The sequence below is a fragment of the Cydia pomonella genome, chromosome 3 (assembly GCF_033807575.1).
Source record: "Cydia pomonella isolate Wapato2018A chromosome 3, ilCydPomo1, whole genome shotgun sequence".
Taxonomy (NCBI): Eukaryota; Metazoa; Arthropoda; class Insecta; order Lepidoptera; family Tortricidae; genus Cydia; species Cydia pomonella.
This window is the reverse complement of record NC_084705.1, coordinates 24640906-24661954: the sequence shown is the minus strand read 5'-3', so window position 1 is coordinate 24661954 and position 21049 is coordinate 24640906. Positions and strand designations below refer to the sequence as shown.

General features: G+C 35.9%; 1 protein-coding gene across 1 annotated transcript; it reads left to right on the top strand.

The window, feature by feature from the left end:
• The first annotated feature begins 570 nt into the window (after nucleotides 1-570).
• On the top strand, nucleotides 571-3248 carry LOC133516380 (KRAB-A domain-containing protein 2-like). Its single transcript, XM_061849287.1, has one exon. It carries the CDS (start codon nucleotides 599-601, stop codon nucleotides 2282-2284), a length of 1686 nt encoding a protein of 561 aa, XP_061705271.1. The 5' UTR covers nucleotides 571-598; the 3' UTR covers nucleotides 2285-3248.
• The last annotated feature ends 17801 nt before the right edge of the window (nucleotides 3249-21049 follow it).

The following is a 21049-nucleotide window of genomic DNA, read 5'->3' as shown; positions in this document are numbered from 1 at the left end:
GACAGTAGTAAGTGTACCTAATAGTAAATAAAAAAACAAATAAGTAACAAGGTTAATTTAAATTTAGTACTAAACTTACACATTAAGTAGGCAGGTACCTACTTTTATCTAGGTTCCTACTCTAGGTAGGTAGATACTTAAATAAATGATTCTATTCTTAATATTTTATAAGAACAAGTAGTTTAATATTTGTTTCTGAAACCATTGAATTAGTAAATCTGTAAAGCAGCGAGGTTCATAAGTAAGTCAACCTAAGTAAGTTGTTGCTCATTGCGCCTTTAGTTGAACCAGTTTTTCAACAATACGTGTTAATCGCGCAATGAAATACAAACGTTTACAATAAACATGACCACAATTGAGTACATTATTGGCCTTGGTAGTAAGCGTAGTAACCGACCGACTCGACTTGTTTCTTCATCACGTTCCTTACGGCCGCGCCCGCGCGCTCCTCCGTCTTGGCGTAACGACTCATTGAATGAATGTTATCTATCTCGTTCCCTCTAAGCGCGTAACGGATAGTCGTCTCGTTCTTGCCCAACGCGCGGCGGCAACTGCGCGATACTCGCATTACGTGTCAGTGTCGCGCGCTCCACGCAAAATGGCGGACGTTCTAGCATCAGAATATGCGCTATCAAAATCCAGTGAACATTCCAACTACAACGAAGTTAAAGAAAGTTACTTGAAACAAGTAAAAATGTATTACGCGAACAGAAAGTTACCTGTAATGTCACCATTTACACGGGAAGTCGTGGATAGAATAAAAAAGCTTCTAAAAGAGAGGCAGTTTTTGATGTCAGTAGGACGTCCTTCGGAGCATGTGAAGTATAAAGTTGCACACAAATACGAAGTTATCGAACAAAATGGTGAAGACATATTAATTTGTAAAAGATTACTGCCGGATGATCCTATCGTTCAAATCGTACCAGCGGAAGACTGTTTTGACATTTTGGTCGATGCTCATTTAGAGACTAATCACGGGGGTAAAGAGAAAATGTTGAGGGCAATAAAAAAAGGCAAATACGTCGTGCCAAAGACAAGCATCGATTTTTTATTAGTCGTTTGTAAAGTTTGCAACCTCAACGGTAGAACAAAGCGACGAGCTGATGAAAGGATTCCTCAAATATTTAATTCTAGAGGGCAAGTAAGTTTAGTAGACATGACTGAAGAGCCAGATAATCAATTTAAACATATTCTGTGTTATATAGACCGGTTCACAAGTTTCATGCTTTTACGACCACTCATGACGGACACTGTACAAGAGACGGCCATGGAATTATTGAAGATATTCTTTGATTTTGGGCCACCAGATAAACTAGAGACGTACAATAGACCCTTCTTTAACCAAGTAATGAGCATAATAAACACTGCACACAGTAAATTTAATATTAATCTGGTGTTGCCAGTGAAAATACCAGTTATTACTCCGGTAGATGTAAAAGGAATGCTTCGAAAATGGCAAACTGAGACTGGTAGTAGCAATTGGGCTATGGGATGTTATATGGTTCAATGGAATAATAACTCTGAAATGAATATCAATAAACTAGCGCCATATTTCTCTGTATTTAAACGTTCGTTTGTTGGAAAAGGTAAAGAAGATAAACGACAAGGAAACGAGAAGCCTTGGGAAAATAGGTTAAATACCAAAAGCGCTACTGTCTCTGCTCCTAGTCTAACCTCTAGAGATGATAATAGTCAATCAAGTTCTTCCACAATACTAGATGGTGATAGTGTAGAAGTGTTAATTGTGCATCAAGAGAATGGCTTCAGCGAAAATGATGAAGATTGTTTGATAACGATAACCGAGGCCCCTAATGAATCTGAATCAACACTACCTTTAACAACTGTATCCTTTTCGAATAAACAACGTAATTATATACCTAATATACTTAAAAAGAAGCATCTGGAAGACAGTAGTCATAACAACGTGTTTAATGTGAATGAGCCGCTGCTTGTTTTATCGCCATTTAAAAATATTGCAAATGCAAAAAATAATAATCGTATTTTAAAAGAGCAGAAGCAAGATGAAAGCAAAAATTCGTCAAAACCTTCGAACAAAAGGTGCCATGTTTGTAAAACTAGAATAAAGAAAGCCTACATATGTACTAAATGTAATAGAAATGTGCATTTATTCTGTTCTGATAGATTATTACAACCTTACATATCCTCAGACGTTTTAAGTGTAATATGTACCTCCTGTACGCTCACAAAGAGGAATGAAAAGACGAAACGCAAATACGACGAGATTGATAACGATAAATCTAATATTATAACAATTAAAGATTGAAATAATCAGAAATTAAATTGGCATCCAAAGAAAAATAAAGAAGTAGAAGATGTGAGAATTTGTTTTTTTTTTATGAATGTTTCTACCTAAGAATGAAAATGTATTGCGTCCTGTCCTATCTACACATTCCTTAATGTTCGATGGCGGATCGAACAAAAATAATGGTCACCCCTACTTTTAAATCACACTGTTCTATGTAATACAAGAATGATATGGAGCGTAGCGCGTGCGTCGACGACTAGGAAGCAACTAATTCCATCTCTTTCTCTCTCGCGATAACCCCCGCGCCGCGACGTTGCCGCTCCGACTGAGCATTCCGCCTGACAACAAGCCTATGCGATTAGCAAATTGCAAGGAAACGCTTCACAACGTTATCTAGTATAACTGGATCCCGAGATGTATAACAGCTATGAATTGTGAACGTATGAGTTATACTGGTCATTGGGCATCTTGACTTGTCATAGCGTTATAAATAGGCCTGCGCTGTGTAATTGTTTGCGCGAGCGCAGAAGAGCGAAGCGCCTTAAATACAAGTGTAACCTGACCTTCAAATCTCTAACGATTGTGCATAATCCAAGAGCGCTCTTAGATTGGTTTTTGCGCATTCGGGTCGTACGAGCCCAATAAACGTTTGGAATGACAATGCTGAACAAACTTATCTTTGTGAATGTGAGAAACAATGTCCCCACCGTTGATGACACAGTAAAGTTTGTATTCGATTTACAAATTCTCTCGATTAAGATTAAGTAGTACGTAATTGTACGGACCGCGAGTGAATGAAACTGTTGCATGTGTTAATGTGGTATATAATTTGTTACGAATTTGTTAGTACAACTTAGTTTAGTACTTAGTTAGTACGTTCTAATAGTTGTCAATACTAAATTGAACGTTCAAGTAGAAAATAGTGAATTGACCCAAACATTTATTGCGTTCGATCTGTTGAATAATAAGTTTGATTCTCTTATAGTGTGGTTTTATTTTATAGTAGAAACATTTTCTTTAACTATTGGTAATGCTTTTCCAGGGTGCATTTCAAAATCCGGCGAAAAGTTATGTCACGGTCTTTATGAAAAAACTAGTAGGTTTTGCGTGTTGAAACTTTTTTATTTGATTTTAAGAACTTTTATCTTGATGTTCCTTCAATTAACATCTCCAATAATTTAACAGATTTTTTTTAAATAAAATGTTTCTTGTGTCTAGACTCATCACCGTCTACCAGAAAAAGAGAAACCTTTTCGTTTACACTGAAAAATATCTCACACCTATGGTAAGATTGCGATTTTTATTTTAGTTGCCTGTCTCTTTTCCATGTTGGTGTTTAACAGATGAAAAAAATATGCAAAAATACCTTTACCGGGAAATATAAAATATTTAAAATTTTGTCACGAATATTCGTCAACACCGTGTCATGGTAATGTCAATGCGAGTTCGTGTATGAACAACAAAATACCGCTAAGAGTCCCTGCCCTGTTTTTCACTTAAGTATAAAAACAAAAAGTGGTTTCACTTCAAATTTACATGATCGAATCGTGTGAAATATTACGAACAAATTTGTAAAACAGTTTGGCACAACAGAGCATCATCTCCGTTATGGTTTGGTTTAAAGAGGTTACGAATGGTATATTAGAAGTGATTACTGAAATGAATGATGAAATTACTTTAAATTTATTGTGTGGCATAGACATTAACTACTACTAACCATATTCTAGAAATAAAGACGATAAACTCTCAAATCGTCAACACCATTCCCATAATTACCGGGAAAAAATGACGAGCGGTGATGATTTCCTGAGACGATGTTGACGATTCTTAGAAACTTTTCTGGTTATTTTGCTATACTTAATTCATTATGAAATTGAGCTGCATGTTTGAAAAACGTTATCTATGTCTTCTAACACTATATAATGTCTACCTTACAAATGTAGAATAAATATTAAATGTAAAAAAATATATAACTATATCTTTTACACTAGAAGTTGGTTAGTTTTTGAATAGCATTATGACTAAGCAGGCAAAATTTGGGCCACTTAGAACATACAATATGTTTTTTATAATCTAATACATGTAAATCGTCAAACTTACAGTCTCCAATTGCATGTTAGTCATGTTAATATCATTAAAATTAATATCAACGGTCGGTTTTAGAGCATTTAAAACATTGAAGTTAGACAAGTACCCAACATCTATTAAACTGTGAGCAACCGTATGCTACGGTATTGGCTTTCTATCGCGATGGCCTTATATTTTTTGACAATATGGTATTAATTGATGTGTACCTATAATTTTAGCAATTAATCAGTTATATCACTGGGTAATCAAATCACCGGACCCAATATCTAATATCTTGTAACTTATGACATGCTTTAAAAGTAGGAATTTTGCAACTTATTTAACTTTTGGTATGCTTAGGAGCAGATCTGGTCCATATATAATCAACTCAACCAAATTCAGCTTAAACATAAAAATGTCATGGTTGATAATTAAATGGCAAGTTTTGGCAGGCGCATACGCAAGGTCAAAAAAAAACTTATTATATACATTTTTAGCTATTACTTATATAAAATATATATGGTTTTAAATCGTTATACCTTTTTAAAAGTCCATTTTTAAAACAACAAAAATACATATTAATTAATGTATGAAATTATCAAAAAAGTAATATAATAAAAAAAATTACTGATGAAATCCACTCCCCAATGCGAGACGGCATTTGCCGGGTTGCCTGGTTTAATCGCAGAAATTTGCATTGATCTCTTGAACCACTTGTATGGCGAATTTGTATTTCGTCACTATAAGTTCGTATTTCATTTAAATATTTCATTAACTTAGGTATACTACTTATAGCCCTTTTAGGTCTACTGAGGCGGTCGTAAGTAAGAAGTTATTATTATGCTCAAGCCATCAGCTATGGACTGGTTGAAGGCTTGGCTCCTTAAAGCTGATTTGTACGAGTATTATGTTTACTAATAGGCACCAAAATGTAATAATTATTAGATTTTTAAACTATTTCAAACAAAAGGTAGTTAGTAAGTAGGTAATACTAGCTGAGCCCCTTCTCAGATTTGAGAATTTTAGGCAAATATCCCCGTCACGCTGACGGGGGCGGCTCTTAAAATTAGTGCGAAAAGGACAACTGCAGCTTAGGCGGAAAATCCGTAAGTAACTACAAATAATAGTCTCCCGTTAGGTATTATATTAGGAATTAGACAGAGACAAATGCTTTGTAAAGATTGACCGGTTTTTTTTATTCTAGGCAATGTTGATCTTAGTAGGCAATATACTTAACATTATTAAATTATACTTAATTCTATAATGATGTCAGTATCATTTATTGTAACTTAATTAGGTACCGTAAACAGATTTATCATAAAATTGATTGATAATTGATAAATGGAAAACCACTGTAGTAGTTTTATTTAAACATAGGTATGACTTAATTGTTATAAACTGTGAAATTACAAAACCTGATACCTATAGGTTGTGTCATTCACGACGACGCGTGCCTTGACTCGTAATATCATGTTATTAAAGGTTAGATTTGACAAATCTGCGCGTCATCGTGGATGACACGAACTATTCGCGTGCCGATCCCGTTAAGTTTCGATTAATATACTTAAAGGAAACCAGAGGAAACTCTTAAAATATTTATTATACATTTCCAAGGTCACTGATAGTCTTGTTTCCTACACAAACAAGTTTAAAATTACATGATCAAAGTAGGTAACTAGAAACTTTCAAAGATGCATGCTCCGTGGAAGCTGAGTTCTACATAGTTTGCAAGTAAGCAAGACTCGACTCCCCCGGATACTGTAATGATTTCCTTAATAGCCTAGGAATTGGAAATTTCTCATGAGCTAAAACATGGCTTAAGTTTAAACACTAATAATGATTATTTAGTTGAAACATGAGCTTGAGACGCTGGCAATTTGCCACAGTCGCATCGCATGGTATTTCTCTCAAATACCAATATTATAGCGCGCTCTGATTATTACTACTGCCTAAAAATTATTTTTTGTGCAATTTTTTCAGGTATCAGACCCCCTTACTAGGTGCCTAGTGTATAGTGTCTTGGTGTAATACTGTTAACCTATGTTTAAAGTTTATTAAATAAATAAATTAATGAAAACCGTACATGTGCATTTTAACGCCTGGTAAAATAATGAGTCGATAAAATTACATAGGTGCTAATTGAGCGTAATTGCTATTATAATTTATAAGGCACCTACATTTTTAGCTGAAAGTATGTCAAAAAATTAAAACCCTTCTTTTCTATATGGAAATAGATAACAGATAATATTTATATAAATATGAAAGTAACTCTGTCTGTGTGTTATCTCTTCGCGCTTTAGCCGCTGAACCGATTTAGATGAAATTCGGTATGCGGATAGTTTGAGACCCATGCGGAGATGGACATAAGTAGGATAGTTTTTACCAATCATCATCATTATGCCACGCAGACGAAGTAGGGCAGACACCCACACACACTGCGTAATAGTGAACAATTATTATAACTAATATTCATCAGTACGTGAGCCATAAACAAATGAAAAATCGTCACTGACCTTAACATCCATGAATCCCAATCTTCGTGCACGGAACCGAACGATGAATTTCGGCCACGGGTACTGCTGTGTGTCTGATGACACAGGCTTACCAAGGCCCACGCAGCTAATAAACTTCAGCAGCAAAGATCTGTAAAAAAAAATAGCAGCAGTCGTGCGTCTTGAAATAAAAAGAAGACATGGCTGGAACAATCGTTCGAAGTTTTTATTGGTTTGCAATCCATTCCAATCCTCAAATTTAATCAAAAAAGCAGTGACGTACAAATAACACTTGGATTAAGTTTAAACATAATCAAAACTAAATACTATTTATACATAAATTTTACCTGAATTAGAGCCAGCTCGTTTAAGCAATAACGAAACAAACATAAGCATAAAATATAATATACTTAAACGTTATCAAAGTCGTGCGACTAGTAGGAACATTGCCGAGAGAAATTCACCCGAAAAAACAAAAGACGAGCACAAAAGGCATATTTTTACCACCGGCCAGCGCGCGCAGTGGTTGCACCATGCAGGTTTGCCATGTTAGGTACATCCAAAGTAAATGAATGACGGAGGGAATGCGAAACGAGTTTGTTATCCATGTCACGTCCTGTTGTCCTGTAAAGTCAAAGACCTCAATTTAATCAAAGATTATTCAGTATTCATTTATTTCTTGCTTTTGTGGCACGAAATATCATTCGATATTTCCAGTAAGAAATTCCACAGTGTATGTGAAGTCTCTTACCCGCTTTGTCCAAGTATAGCCCAATATCTTTAGTTAAAAATGAAGGCCTGTGCCCAGACTTTGCTGAATGTTCTACTGGACGTATAAATTAGGGTACCTACCTTCCTTTTTTCGAACTGTTAAAACGATTGGAATTTATATAAAAACTGCACAATGACTTGTGCAGTTTGATATAAATTCCATAGTGGCTTAACAGTTACCTACTTTTTTAGTTCTCTCTCGTTTTTCGAATAATAGGGTCGTTTCCATCTACAAATCTTAGGGCAGAATTGTATCCTAATAAATTCTTTTGGATTATAAGAACATGTTAAACTGCTTTTAGGGGACCTGTAATGACCATATTTTTGTAAATATTGAATTTAAAATATCTTTTGGCACACGTCACGTGACCAAACTCGAAACGTCTTTGAAGATTCTGATGACGTCACAACTCTCTGATTGACACTGTTGACAGTTAGGCAATAAACAACAAATGACAATTGTCAGTTGACAGTTCGTATCTTCTACTGTAGTTGTGTCAAACCGTAAACTGTGACGTCGTCACACAATTTTCAAAGAGCGTTTTGGGCGCGAAAGCATCTGTCAAAATATATTTTGTTAATTTAACATATTTAAAACCGTTTTTAGTATAAAAGTTCAATTTTAGGGCAACTTTTAGTTAATATAGAACGTAATACAAGCCTTTCAAAAAATTGAAAACAACCCTATTATCTGGTGCCTGGTGTGAAATAATTTATTTTAAATTCAGACAAAATCCCGTTTATAGCCGTTTACACACAACACGTATTTACCTACCCACGTAGATGTAGTGAGTATAATGTAGTGTGAGTATAAATAGCTACCCAAAATTCATTTATAATGCGTCCATGCAATTAAGCGGCTTGCTGTACCTAAGTATTTGTTAATAAGAAGATAAACCGCTTGAGCTGGCGAGCTTAACACACATGCATCGCCCGAGTCGGCCATCTTTCACGGCAAATCTGATGCGTTTAGGGGTGTTACTGAAATTGCTTACCGCATCGCTATCGAATGAAACAAATGCTGAACCAGACTACGTAAGAACTTTTAGGAATTATTGGTCTGTGGTTAGGTGTTGTTATATTACATGTACACAGATATATATCATATTTTTCTTACCTATCGTATTTAGTATATACGACCTTCTCTTCTTTTAAAATATGGCCGCCTTCAAATATACCGGGTATTTCCTGTAACGGGAGCAATGAATTAAACTATAGGCTGTAGGTACTCCTCAAACTGACCAACATTTGTTCAACAACTTTTAAAAATAACTTTTGTTTTAATTTTTATTACACATTGAAGTTAATTCTAAGACCAAATGTATTGCAAATTTTGTTATGGTTAAAGCGTGACAAGCAACGTCAAACACACTGATGTCAGCGTACATTGAAAATAATATTAAATTTGTATGAAACAGTTAAAATCGAAAGATTTCATAATTTTTAAAATTTGTTTATGTAAAGTTATATCGTTTTAGGAGTAAAATATATGGTTTTCATCTCTCCTGTTCGGAAAGTGTGATTTTCATGAGCAGATAGCCGGGTGGAAAATAGCTTTTCCCACCCTAGGGTGGAAAGTATTTTTTTTTTAAAGTTATGAGCAAGCTTATGCTATATAAAATAGACCCAGTGTCTGTACCTCCATTCATTTAAGGCGGTACAGACACCTATTGCTATCTCATTCTGTCTCTTGAAAAAAGCTTTTCAAATCATTCTACTATTCCACTCATTCATGGTGGTACAGACACCTATTGCTATCTCTTTCTGCCTCTGGGTGGGTTGGGTTTTATAGACTGAATTCGTACCCAATTTATCGGGATTGTATCAAAAATCGTTTGCGATTTGTTGCATGTGTTTTGTTTGTTGTCTATAGAGTAGAGCCCATTATACTGAAACTTTTTAATTGGAAACAAAATCATAGAAAAGGCGGGAATAACGGATAAAACAAGAAAATTGTTCAGTTCTGAATATAAATGGATTTATGGTGCGATTCCAGCGACGAAAAAATTAATTCAACTCCCGAATAGATAAAAGTATATCGATAAATATCTCGGGTGATATGGTTCACTTTCCACCCTTGGTTAACAATCTACTATTAATTATTTGCTCGTGTTACAGAAAACACCCGGTGTGATGATTTTACCAATGTCAAGTGTGTTCGTAGAGCATGTTACAGTTCGGTAGTTGTTTTTAGTAAAGAGATAGCTGTACTTTACTAAAAGTATTAGTAGTGTTAATTAAAATATGGTTAAACGTGTTTTGAAATCAGTTTTCTATTATAAGCTAACCCTATGCAGACTTTTCAATTACATATTGTGAAGTTTTAGCATAACCGTCTCTAAAAATACGTTTATTATACATATAAGGCATTTCTCCATTTTGTCACGTCAAAGTCGGTGCATATTAATTAAGGTGAAGTTCGGATATACACTCTAGGTGCATTTTCTTCTTGTCTTTCAAAACGAATAAGGGTCTGCAACCATCATTATTTCATGAAGTGAATATTTTCGGAACTGATCGCTCCGAAAAAAAAATCTGTTCCCCCTCTCTTCTTGCTCCAATCTCTAAACTTAATAAGTAACTACTTTATATGAAAACTATAGCGAACTTGATCGGTCCAGCAGTTTTTGAGTTATTGCAAAAAAAAAAAATCTCTTCTTAGTAAAAAGACGTACAGCGGCGCTGCGCCTGGAAGGTACTCCCTTATGCTTGTAATGTAAGTACATGATAGGTTACTAATAGCGCTCGTTTAGCCTATTCTGACAGAATGGTAACTTCGGAACCCTACACTGAGCATGGGCGGCATGCTCTTGGCCGATTTTTTCTAGGCTACATTCAGTACACTGGACAGTATGACCGTTTAACTTGCCTTTATACGGCTAGTATCTGGAATATAGGTCCAGCTTACAGTGAATTAGTGCGCAATTTGCTGCATACATCAATTAGACAACTTAGACAGCGCTAAGCGGCTGTATTGGCAGCTAGACCGCGTAACGACTACGTAGAGTTGTCGCCTAATGGCTTAAAGTCTGATTAAACGGTAAATATTTGGGTCATTCTCAAATTATATGACTGCGGTGAGACTCCACTCCGTCAAATTTTTCATACATTAAGTATGGTTTGACGGAGTTTAGCCGCAGGCACAAATCTGGAGAATGACCCATTTGCGGTTCAAAATAAACAAATAAAGTAATCTGAGCTAGCTAACTTTATGTTTCGTGCGTAACTTTTCTAACCTATCTTGCGCGTCCCCTTATAGCAACGGCCACATGGAAACACTTTATTTATTGAAAATCAACAAATAACAACTGCCAATTTGCGGAGATTATATAATATTAGTATTTTATAATTCGTAAGGAGTAAACTCCAGTCGTGCATCGGCCACGCACACACTTTTCTAGTTTTCAATTTAATTGCATGTTCCTTGCTCTTTCCGTCGTCTTTAGCATACGTGTAACACTTTTTTTAAGTATTTATGTCACTATAATTAGATATTTAACTGTTGCTAGTTGGATACAATAGGTATATCTATTTATTGGACATAGACGGTTTATACTGCGCATTTGGTTAGTTTTCCAAAATACCGAGATGCCTGTATTAAATTAAAAATACCAGTACTTATTGTAAAACGACTTTTAAATATTGTGGAATCCCGGGATCCCGGTATTAGAAGTCCTACTATTATATAGCAATACCCCATCATGGATAACAATTGTACTTTTGGGATTAGGTAAAAGTACGATAGGCAATTAGATAAAGAGTTTGCAAAAGTAAAGGAACATAGCAATTTTATGACACCAGAGGGCCTACCGCGAACCACGTTCGACGGGTTGCCTCTCTGTCACACTTACGTACGTATTTACAAGTGCGACAGAGAGGCAACACGTCGAACGTGGTTCGCGGTAGGCCCTCAGGCACCACGTCACAATCGGGCGGTAGCTTAAGGGTAGCCGACCGGTTTTTTGAGTTGTGAGTCGCTTAATTTCGATTGCTCAAATTTTGCTACATTCTGTTTCATAGGTACAAAATGCCTGTTTGGTTCACACGGTAACGAAAATGAGTTGTCTGCCGGTGCCGACATACATTTCTGCAGCTAAAATTACGCAGCTCATAACTTACAAAATTACGCTCGTATGGCTTCAACCTAAAAGCTCACAGGATGTGTAAAATCTAGACTTAAAGTTAACATGACAGCATATTTGGACTCGTAATTAGGAATTAGGACACTGGTTTCTGGTAACGCAAAACCAATCGTGTGTTAGCGCGACGCTTTGCTAATCGGATTAAATTGGAACTTGAATGCAATGCAGTACCTGATTGAGTTGGAATTGTATCTGGAAGCCTGGCTGTATAATAAATGAGTTTATAACGAGCAATGTAAAAGCGCTGTTGGCCTAGCGGTAAGAGCGTGCGATTTGCAATCCGGAGGTCGCGGGTTCAAACCCCAGCTCGTACCAATGAGTTTTTCGGAACTTATGTATTATCCTTCACCGAAAAGCGACTGGTCAATATCATTTCATATTTACCAGAACATCGTGAGGAAACCGGACTAATCCCAATAAGGCCTAGTTTACCCTCTGGGTTGGAAGGTCAGATGGCAGTCGCTTTCGTAAAAAACTAGTGCCTACGCCAATTCTCGGGATTAGTTGCCAAGCGGACCCCAGGCTCCCACGAGCCGTGGCAAAATGCCGGGACAACGCGAGGAAGAAGGAATGTAAAAATTGCGGAGCATTACTATAAATAAGACATATTCTTTGAAAATTTCCAGTAGTTTCTAACGGGGTTCATTTTATGGGTGTAGTAGTGTAACTATATCAAACCTGAATTACATAGCTAATCCAATAAATGTTGCTGTTTATTAGCTAATCATTTAAAACAATTGACAAATTAATAATACCTAGCATCCAGTCAGCTCTTAATATATTTTAATTGTTTGTATTAGTATAGTTAAATGTTGAAAACTTTCATAAAGACTTTTATATCAGTGTATTTTCTAAATATTTACGTAACAGACAGTCAAACGTAAAAAATTATGTCCATAAAGTTCTACAGTCACAAGTTGCAAAATTCCTTTTCATCACACTTGCTCATAAATCGTGGCATTGCACGCTGGTTTAATGGGAGTAATAGCTCATTTTACTCGCTAGGGACTTATGTTAAGTCATACGAACCAAGGTTATAGTCAAATATTATGATTACAGTCAAGGAAAAAAATAGTTTTACTTTAAGAATACGGATGTTTTTCATTCAAATTTATCTTGTTTATACTTAAAAAAGTTAAATTTGAACGCTATGATAGCTGTTAAAAATATTCTTTTTACAATTTTCAACTGTGGCTGTTTACTGATTTCTTTTTGATTGGTCTCAATAAGAAATGGTGACCAGGGGTCCACATCGAGAGAAGTATGTAGGTATTGGTAAATTATTTAAAATATGTTTGAAATGGCGGTTAATTCCGAAAATTACACGTAATACCATCACGTCAGAGTAAATTTTCAGAATCATCCAACATTACGAAGTTATTACTGCAATAGGTACACTTTACTTACATAAATCTTGTTTCTTTCTACTGTTGTTTTGTATGTTACCACAAGTCCATAACAATAATTAATTATCCGTTTATTTTATCGGTTCAACACATAATCGAAGTAAACCAATCGGCAACAAATTTCGTGCCGCAGTGACGTCATAAATCGTGGTGTTATCGCTTTCCGCGCCACTTGACGCTCAGCTCCCGACCATTGTGGCCGGCCCGAGCGTTAGTGGCCGTTTTATTGTGCACTAAAAGAGACGAGTTCATAAAAGAAACTGTTATATCTAAGTCTCAAAGGGACCGAGAGGGTAAAAAGGCTGAATGGATGTTAGAAAGATTTTTACGCTGTAAAAATATACTCGACTTAGACTTTGCTACAGTGACATTCTCTTTCACTTTATAAAGATACTGTTATTGCTGAAGGTCCTGACAACTTTCCTTGTAACAGATTCTCTTGGATGATGAGCTGCCATTTAAGCGTCACGTGGAAGTAAACTTAATATGTACCTATGACTGTAAAAGTTCACTCGATCTAATCGCTTAATCGCCTTCAATTTTTCAAGAAAAATCATCAATTTGAGAAATCCTCGTTATTTAATAGCAATACGATAAAAAAATAATTAGGTATGAAGCAAAGGCTGGTGATAGACAACATTCACGTAAGTTTAACTTAGATATTGTGGTGTGTTCATGACAGGGTAAATTGGTGTGGCGTACTGTCAATAGAATCCCTGTTGTATTTAATGAATTGCTTATAATAAAGATCAAAGACAAATGCATCATCAAAAATAATTATTCAAAGTTTTGATTTTTAGAACATGTTCGACGATGAGCAGTCTTTCGTCGTTCGTTAACTCGTCTCTGTCACTTAGCTAGTTTGATAAATAAGAAAGTCGTAGCTGCATACAAGTCTTATAGCGACATAAGACTGTTTAGATTAGGATGTTATTAAAGTTGAATACTGTTCAAATCCATAATGTAATTGAAACTTAAATGTATGGAATAGGATACAAAATTGTACCTACACATAATTATTAATTAGCCCATAACGTTTCAATTATTTACAGTTAATTGGTTGACACATCATACAGTTCGCAATGACTATTGTTGCATTTTGATAATTCGATGATTGAAAGCAGGCCTAGTTCGATCCATGGACGCAATGTCGCATCTTATATATAAAATAAATTTTCCTTCAAAGGATTCGTTACGTCAATGTATTTTGCGGAAGCAATCATCAACTTCATATCCTCTTCTTGCGTTTTATAAGGAACAGTAGGGCGTATAAAACTAATACCCGTAAATTAATAATATATAACGTTACGTTATTTCCCACAGCGTGATGTCAAAAGGATAAAGTGACCATGATTTTTTCGTTATGTCTAGTCGCCCCCAACACTACGGACTAACGAAATTGTCGCAAGTCACCATAGGTGAAGCCAGACGAGGGTATTTTTTTGAGTTGTGAGTCGTGAAATTTCGGTTGCTCAATTTCTGCTGTATTCAGTTTTAAACAAAATTAGTTAGCGTTAGCGAAAAACTAATAACTCTGCGAGATATAATCGCTTAAATAGATGTTTTGTTGTATCACCTAAATTCTAAATGATAATATCAAAGGGCTAACTTCCCTCATAAAGAGATACGCTGTAAAACAGTAATTGATAAAGACATTTGCTACAATATCGTTTGATTGCCTGTAACTAAGCGAAGTAATGGGTTTTTTATAGCTTTTCGCCATCGTAAATTCAGAAGAAGTGTTTTAATAATTGATTTAGCTTTGTGTTTAGGGTCATTTAGAAAATTATGAATACTTTGTTCCGATACCTTAATTGAGATTTTACTTTATTTAAATTTTGAATTATAGGGCCTTGTTCACCTGAAAGTACTTAACTCAGGCCGGTTGCACAGAACCGTTTATCAAAGTCATAATAGTTATCAAAGTCATAATGCTTGTTTGAAAAGTTTTACAGCTCTCTATGTAATCTACCACCACCATATTTAACATTCATCGGTTACTCCCCACGGTTTTCATCGATTTTTGACAAGTTTTAAGTCGTTACTCCTACATTTGCACTACAGATAGAATTATAATACAAACGAATCTTTTATCTCCATTCTGGTCTACCGGATTTTAAAAGAAATGAATACTTACTTATTTGTGTTTTTTTTAAACATTGTCTAAAAAAACACTTTTTTCGTTACTCGATTGCTGTGAAAGATCTTACATATACGAAATCTAACGTCTTTAACGTCTCTCAAAACTGGTCAGAGATTTTAATTTTAAACTAATTAACACAAAAGTTATGGCCAATAAACCAGGTTTTTGTAAAAAATGTTCAACTTTGATACAAAATATTTAGAAGACAATAAACTTTGAAGTAAATATGGGATAGTATATTGTTTAAAACAGTTGCTGTTGTTACCTACTCACTTATGTCCTGTCTTTGTTTCTAACATGTAGTTTTTTTTGTAGTGCACAATAAAGTATTTTATTATCATTATGATAAGCTAAAAAAAACAATAGAAAACTAAGGGATTCAGATCGAAGGTCATTGGCGCCGAGGAGCCCCTTAAGGTTAGTAGTATACTACGAGTAGTGTAGCTGTCAGTGAGATCATATATTTGCTACTTGCATTTAAGGCTAGTTCGGACTACGTTAGTAATTTAGTCGAGTGGCGAGTATTTATGACATTGCATGTCTTATGTCTAAAGGGTCTACGATGAACATGGAGCATAAGGTCCCGTTAGGCATAGTCCGAACTAGCCTTTAGTGGCAAGTGTATAAACTAGCAATAAACAATGTATCAAGGTCAGCCACATTTACCACGCAGCCACGCTTATCCATATTGCCCTTAATTGATTGACTAGAAAGAGTATTATGCCCTTGACGATATAAATTATAATAGTTTGTTTTTCCATACGTAGATTATAATATGTTTTTTTATTCTTTATAAGTAGAGTATGGCTAATGAAAGATGAACTTGCAAAAAAGCGGCAATTTCAAATTTGTCCCTACTTACTTAAGCAAAGCGTACAAGTGTAAGTCCGGAAAAAATATTAAGTACTGAAAATAATATAATTAAAGACTTTCCTGCTACAGATTTTCGGCTTTCGGAGTACCTGACCAAGAATGTTTAATTTAATACTGTACCTCTAGTGTAAATTTGATCGACATCATAACGTGACGAACGCGTTTGCGTTAAGTCTCATTTTGTATAGGATTTTGAGTTTCCAAAACGTCCCGCTTGGCGCGCTCTTTCTAAATCCAATACAAAATGAGACTAAACGCAAACGCGTACGTCACGTTTCGAAATCGAATTTATTTACACTAAGAATTTACTTACTCGAAGTAAGGCGTGATTCAAATAAAAAGAGTATATATTTGTAGGTTGTCAATGGGTCGGCAAGGCGGATATGACATCCCTGCTGTTTAACGTGCCCATGGGCTCTGACCACTTTCCATCCGACTGACCTTATGTTTGTTTGCCACCGTTGATAAACAGAATATTACTACTTCATTCCATACAATTACCGTATACCGGTTTTATCCGGTTAACTAAGCCCAGATATCTGTATGAAACCCACCGGACCGTCCTTGTACGTAAACGATTGATAAGTTGCTAAGTTGGTTGACCCTTACTAAATAATTATCACTTATCTATAGACAGTCATCAAGATAAGAGTCAATTACTGCATTACCCGCGCTTGATAAACTATGTGTAAACCTTGAATGAATTTATGGTTCACTGTTTAAATATGGCACGGTTTTATTAATTTTCTCTCCGAAACGACTGAATTTATTTTAAACTATTTTTAATTTACTATTTTTTACGACCGGTTTTGCCTAGTGGGTAGTGATCCTGCCTACGAAGCTGATGGTCCCGGGTTCAAATCCTGGTGAGGGCATTTATTCGTATGTTGAGCGTGGATATTTGTTCCTGAGTCATGGGTGTTTTCTATGTATTTAAGTATTTATAAATATTTATATATTATATATATCGTTGTCTAAGTACCCTCAACACAAGCCTTATTGAGCTTACTGTGGGAATTAGTCAATTTGTGTAATAATGTCCTATAATATATTTATTTTATTATTTATTAATACTACGTCGGTGGCAAATAAGCATACGGCCCGCCTAATGGTAAGCAGTCTCCGTAGCCTATGTACGCTTGCAACTCCAGGGGAATTACATGCGCGTTGCCGACCCTAACACTCCGCACCCTCGTTGAGTTTTGGGAACCTTATTGGTAGGGACACAATACTTTGAGTAGGGTCTAGTGTTATTTGGTTGCGGTTTACTGTAAGGTGGAGGTACTTCCCTAGTTGCGCTCTGCTCTAGATCTGGAATGACATCCGCTGTGCTGTGCCCCACCACACAATGAGATGACATTCACAATGCACATATCTCTCTTTTGGACGTAGTTTAAGGACGTACCCGGGTCAAACTTATTAAGAGTTCTTATTCCTCAGAGCGTTCTCCGATTTCACGAAATAACGCTCGATAGATGGCGTTGGCGCTCGGTACGCGAGCGCCGGCATCGCGACGCGCGTTTCAAATTGAAACGCGACGTTTCAATGCAGACAAGAATAATTTCTTGATAGTTTTCAATATAATTTCAAGCAATATAAATTTTAGTGTTATATGATATGGGCACTCTTTATTTTATTTATATGCACAGTAGTCGTGTACAGGGTGTACTATAACCCTTGCTCTTTATTCTATCTCTTTGACACCAATGTAAAATGAAATAGATAGTAAATGACTGCAGGCTATAAATAAAGAACATACGCTTACGGCTAAATTAGCAGAAAGTCACACTAATGTGCGATACAGAGACAGATAGTGTTTCCTTGTCGCATCGTAAACGATTGGCATGTTGGCTACGCACCCGTGCTGCCTAGCCAAGATACCAATCGTTTGCGCATATTAGTAGTGTACTTATCGTAAACCATTAAGTAAATTATATAGTCTGTCAAGCCATTTCCGTCAGTAGAAAAGTGTGGCAAATTTAAAAAAAAAAATTGGCGCGAAGGTTTATGGATTATGGGTCTTGTTATCCGAAATAAATGATTAAATAAATAAATAAATTATCCTCCCATTGAACATTTGATTTAGAGGCTTTTTAGGGTTCCGTAGCCAAATGGCATAAAACGGAACCCTTATAGTTTCGCCATGTCCGTCTGTCTGTCTGTCCGAGGCTTTGCTCCGTGGTCGTTAGTGCTAGAAAGCTGAAATTTGGCATGGATATATAAATCAATAAAGCCGACAAAGTCGTACAATAAAATCTAAAAATTTAATTTTTTTTAGGGTACCTCCCCTACACTTAAAGTGGGGGTGAAATTTTTTTTTCGCTTCAACCCTAGAGTGTGGGGTATTGTTGGAAAGGTCTTTCAAAACTAATAGGGGTTTTCAAGAAACATTTTTTGATAAAGTGAATATATTCGGAGATAATCGCTCCGAAAGAAAAAAAAATATGTGTCCCCCCCCCTCTAACTTTTGAACCATAGGTCCAAAAAATATGAAAAAAATCGTGGAAGTAGAGCTTAAGAAAGACATTAAAGGAAAACTATAGCGGACATGATCAGTTTAGCTGTTTTTGAGTTATCGCAAAAAGTTTTCCCTTCATAGTAAAAAGACTTATTTTAATTAGGTAGTGATTATGCAAATTTGCCTATTTGTTTAACTCAGGTGAAAGGTACCGTTTCATCCCTTGGTTAACAATTTACTATACTTTAAGCTCCAGTTTAGCTTATTGTGACGGAAGAGTAACTACGGAACCCTACACTGAGCGTGGCCTGACATGCTCTTGGCCGGTTATTTTACTGACTAACTTGTTTGACCGGCTATTCATACTGTGCCTTAAATAGTTTTTTAGCGAGTTTTTACAGATAACTTGGTTCGAATAAATATGACATTGATACATTAAAGCGATTCGTTTACAGAGGACCGCTCGAATATGCAAGAATGATAGAGAGGCAGATAACGAAATTTCGATTTTTGCGTTTCGCGGTAGGCCCTCTGTTTGTGCTAGTGGCGCCCTCTACGCAGATTTTTGCGTAATATTCTCTATTCAATCAATAAGCAAGTCGAGCTATTACATTTTAGTTAAGTAACCTTTTTTCTTCCCATCAGCCCAAGCCGACAACTTCACCTCATATTAGCCTTAAGGTGGTTCGATTTTCATACAAAAAACAATCGCTATTTATTAATTAATTACACAATATTATTACATAAATAGTTGGGCATCTATCTACTTTCGAATATTCATTTGCGCTAAATTAATATAAAAACTTTGTTTCATACAGAAATCATGCAATAATCAACGTTATATTTTTATAAATTTTACTCAAGTGTGTGTGTCAAATGTCGTGTACAAATACATTGCGGCGTTGCCACTCCATGCCTTGGGCGGCCATCGGCGCGACGTTGCGATGTTTGACGCGTTTTTAGCTGACTCTGTCGACACTGACACTCAGTGTGACCAGGCGTACGATAATTGTCGTACATGTACGATAATTTGGGCCCCGGTATGACGTAATGTTCCAAAGAGCATTATCGTACACTAAAGTACTTTAATTTCAGCCCTTGGATGATGCCACCTTAAAAGTCTAGTAATTTGAAGCAAAATATGACACTTTCTCTCGGAAATAGGCTAAAATTAGTATCTTTTGGGTGTTCGGCTCCTTGGTGTAAGTTTAAAGTTTAAAATGTCTCAATTTCCTGTATACCGTTTCAGTCTATCCCAAAAATACACAAACATAAACAGATTTTTTGCGCAATTTAGACGAAAATTGTCTTTTTTTTATTATTAATTGGAAATTTAAGCTTATTTTGCTAGACATTTTTAGGGGCTGCCTTTTTGATTGGCGTACGATATTTTTTTCAACGGTACAATAATATTGACACTCAAGTACGATAATTCTCTTCCGCTCACCTGGCAACACTGCTGAAACTTGACAGGAATGGGGGCCTACCGCGAAAACCTAAATTCGCAAATTGCGGGGATCTTTCTCTTTTACTCTCACTAAGACGTAATTAGAGTGACAGAGAAAAATGCCCGAAATTGGCGAATTTCGATTTTCCCGGTAGCCGCCCTGGTGCTTGAGGTACTTGATAGAAAACAACGCTGCCGCATGTTCTGAATTGTGATTTTATGTGTTTTTGGATTGAAAATGATAGCAACGTCTAAATCAAGTTACAAAAATCATCGATATTCTGGTCCGCGAAAAACCAGGAAAAATGTAACTGTAATTGGAGTCTACAAAAATGACCAATTCATAGAAAATATGACCTAGAAACTAGTTCACTTTTATAAAACTCAATTTTGCCCGAGATTGTACTTAGGCGAATACCTAAGGGAGCTAAGTGTATTGATCTTGAATAATTAGTTGGCTAAAATATGACTCCAACATGATATTGATATGGACATTTACATCATAACTATTATACCTAGTTGGTTACTAAATTCTGTTACTCGATTTCTTTCTTTCTTCCTAGCGTTGTCCCAGCATATTGCCACGGCTCAATGGAGCCTGGGGTCCGCTTTGACAACTAATCCCAAGATTTGGCGTAGGCACTAGTTTTTACGAAAGCCACTGCCATCTGACCTTCCAACTCAGAGGGTATAACTAAGCCTTGTTGGGATTAGTCCAGTTTCCTCACGATGTTTTCCTTCACCGAAAAGCGATTGGTAAATATCAAATGATATCTGTTCTGAAGTTCTGTTACTCGATTTGCAACCTCTTTATTTCCGTTAAAACAAATGCTACCGAAAAAATAAAAAATTACATAATGTGGTGGATTTGTGAGCTATAATTATATACCACACATAACGCTTATCTCGTCGTATCTATAATGAATTGGGGCCTAAAAGTGAATCGTATTCCAATTTTTTGAAACGCTTGTATTACTTTCTATA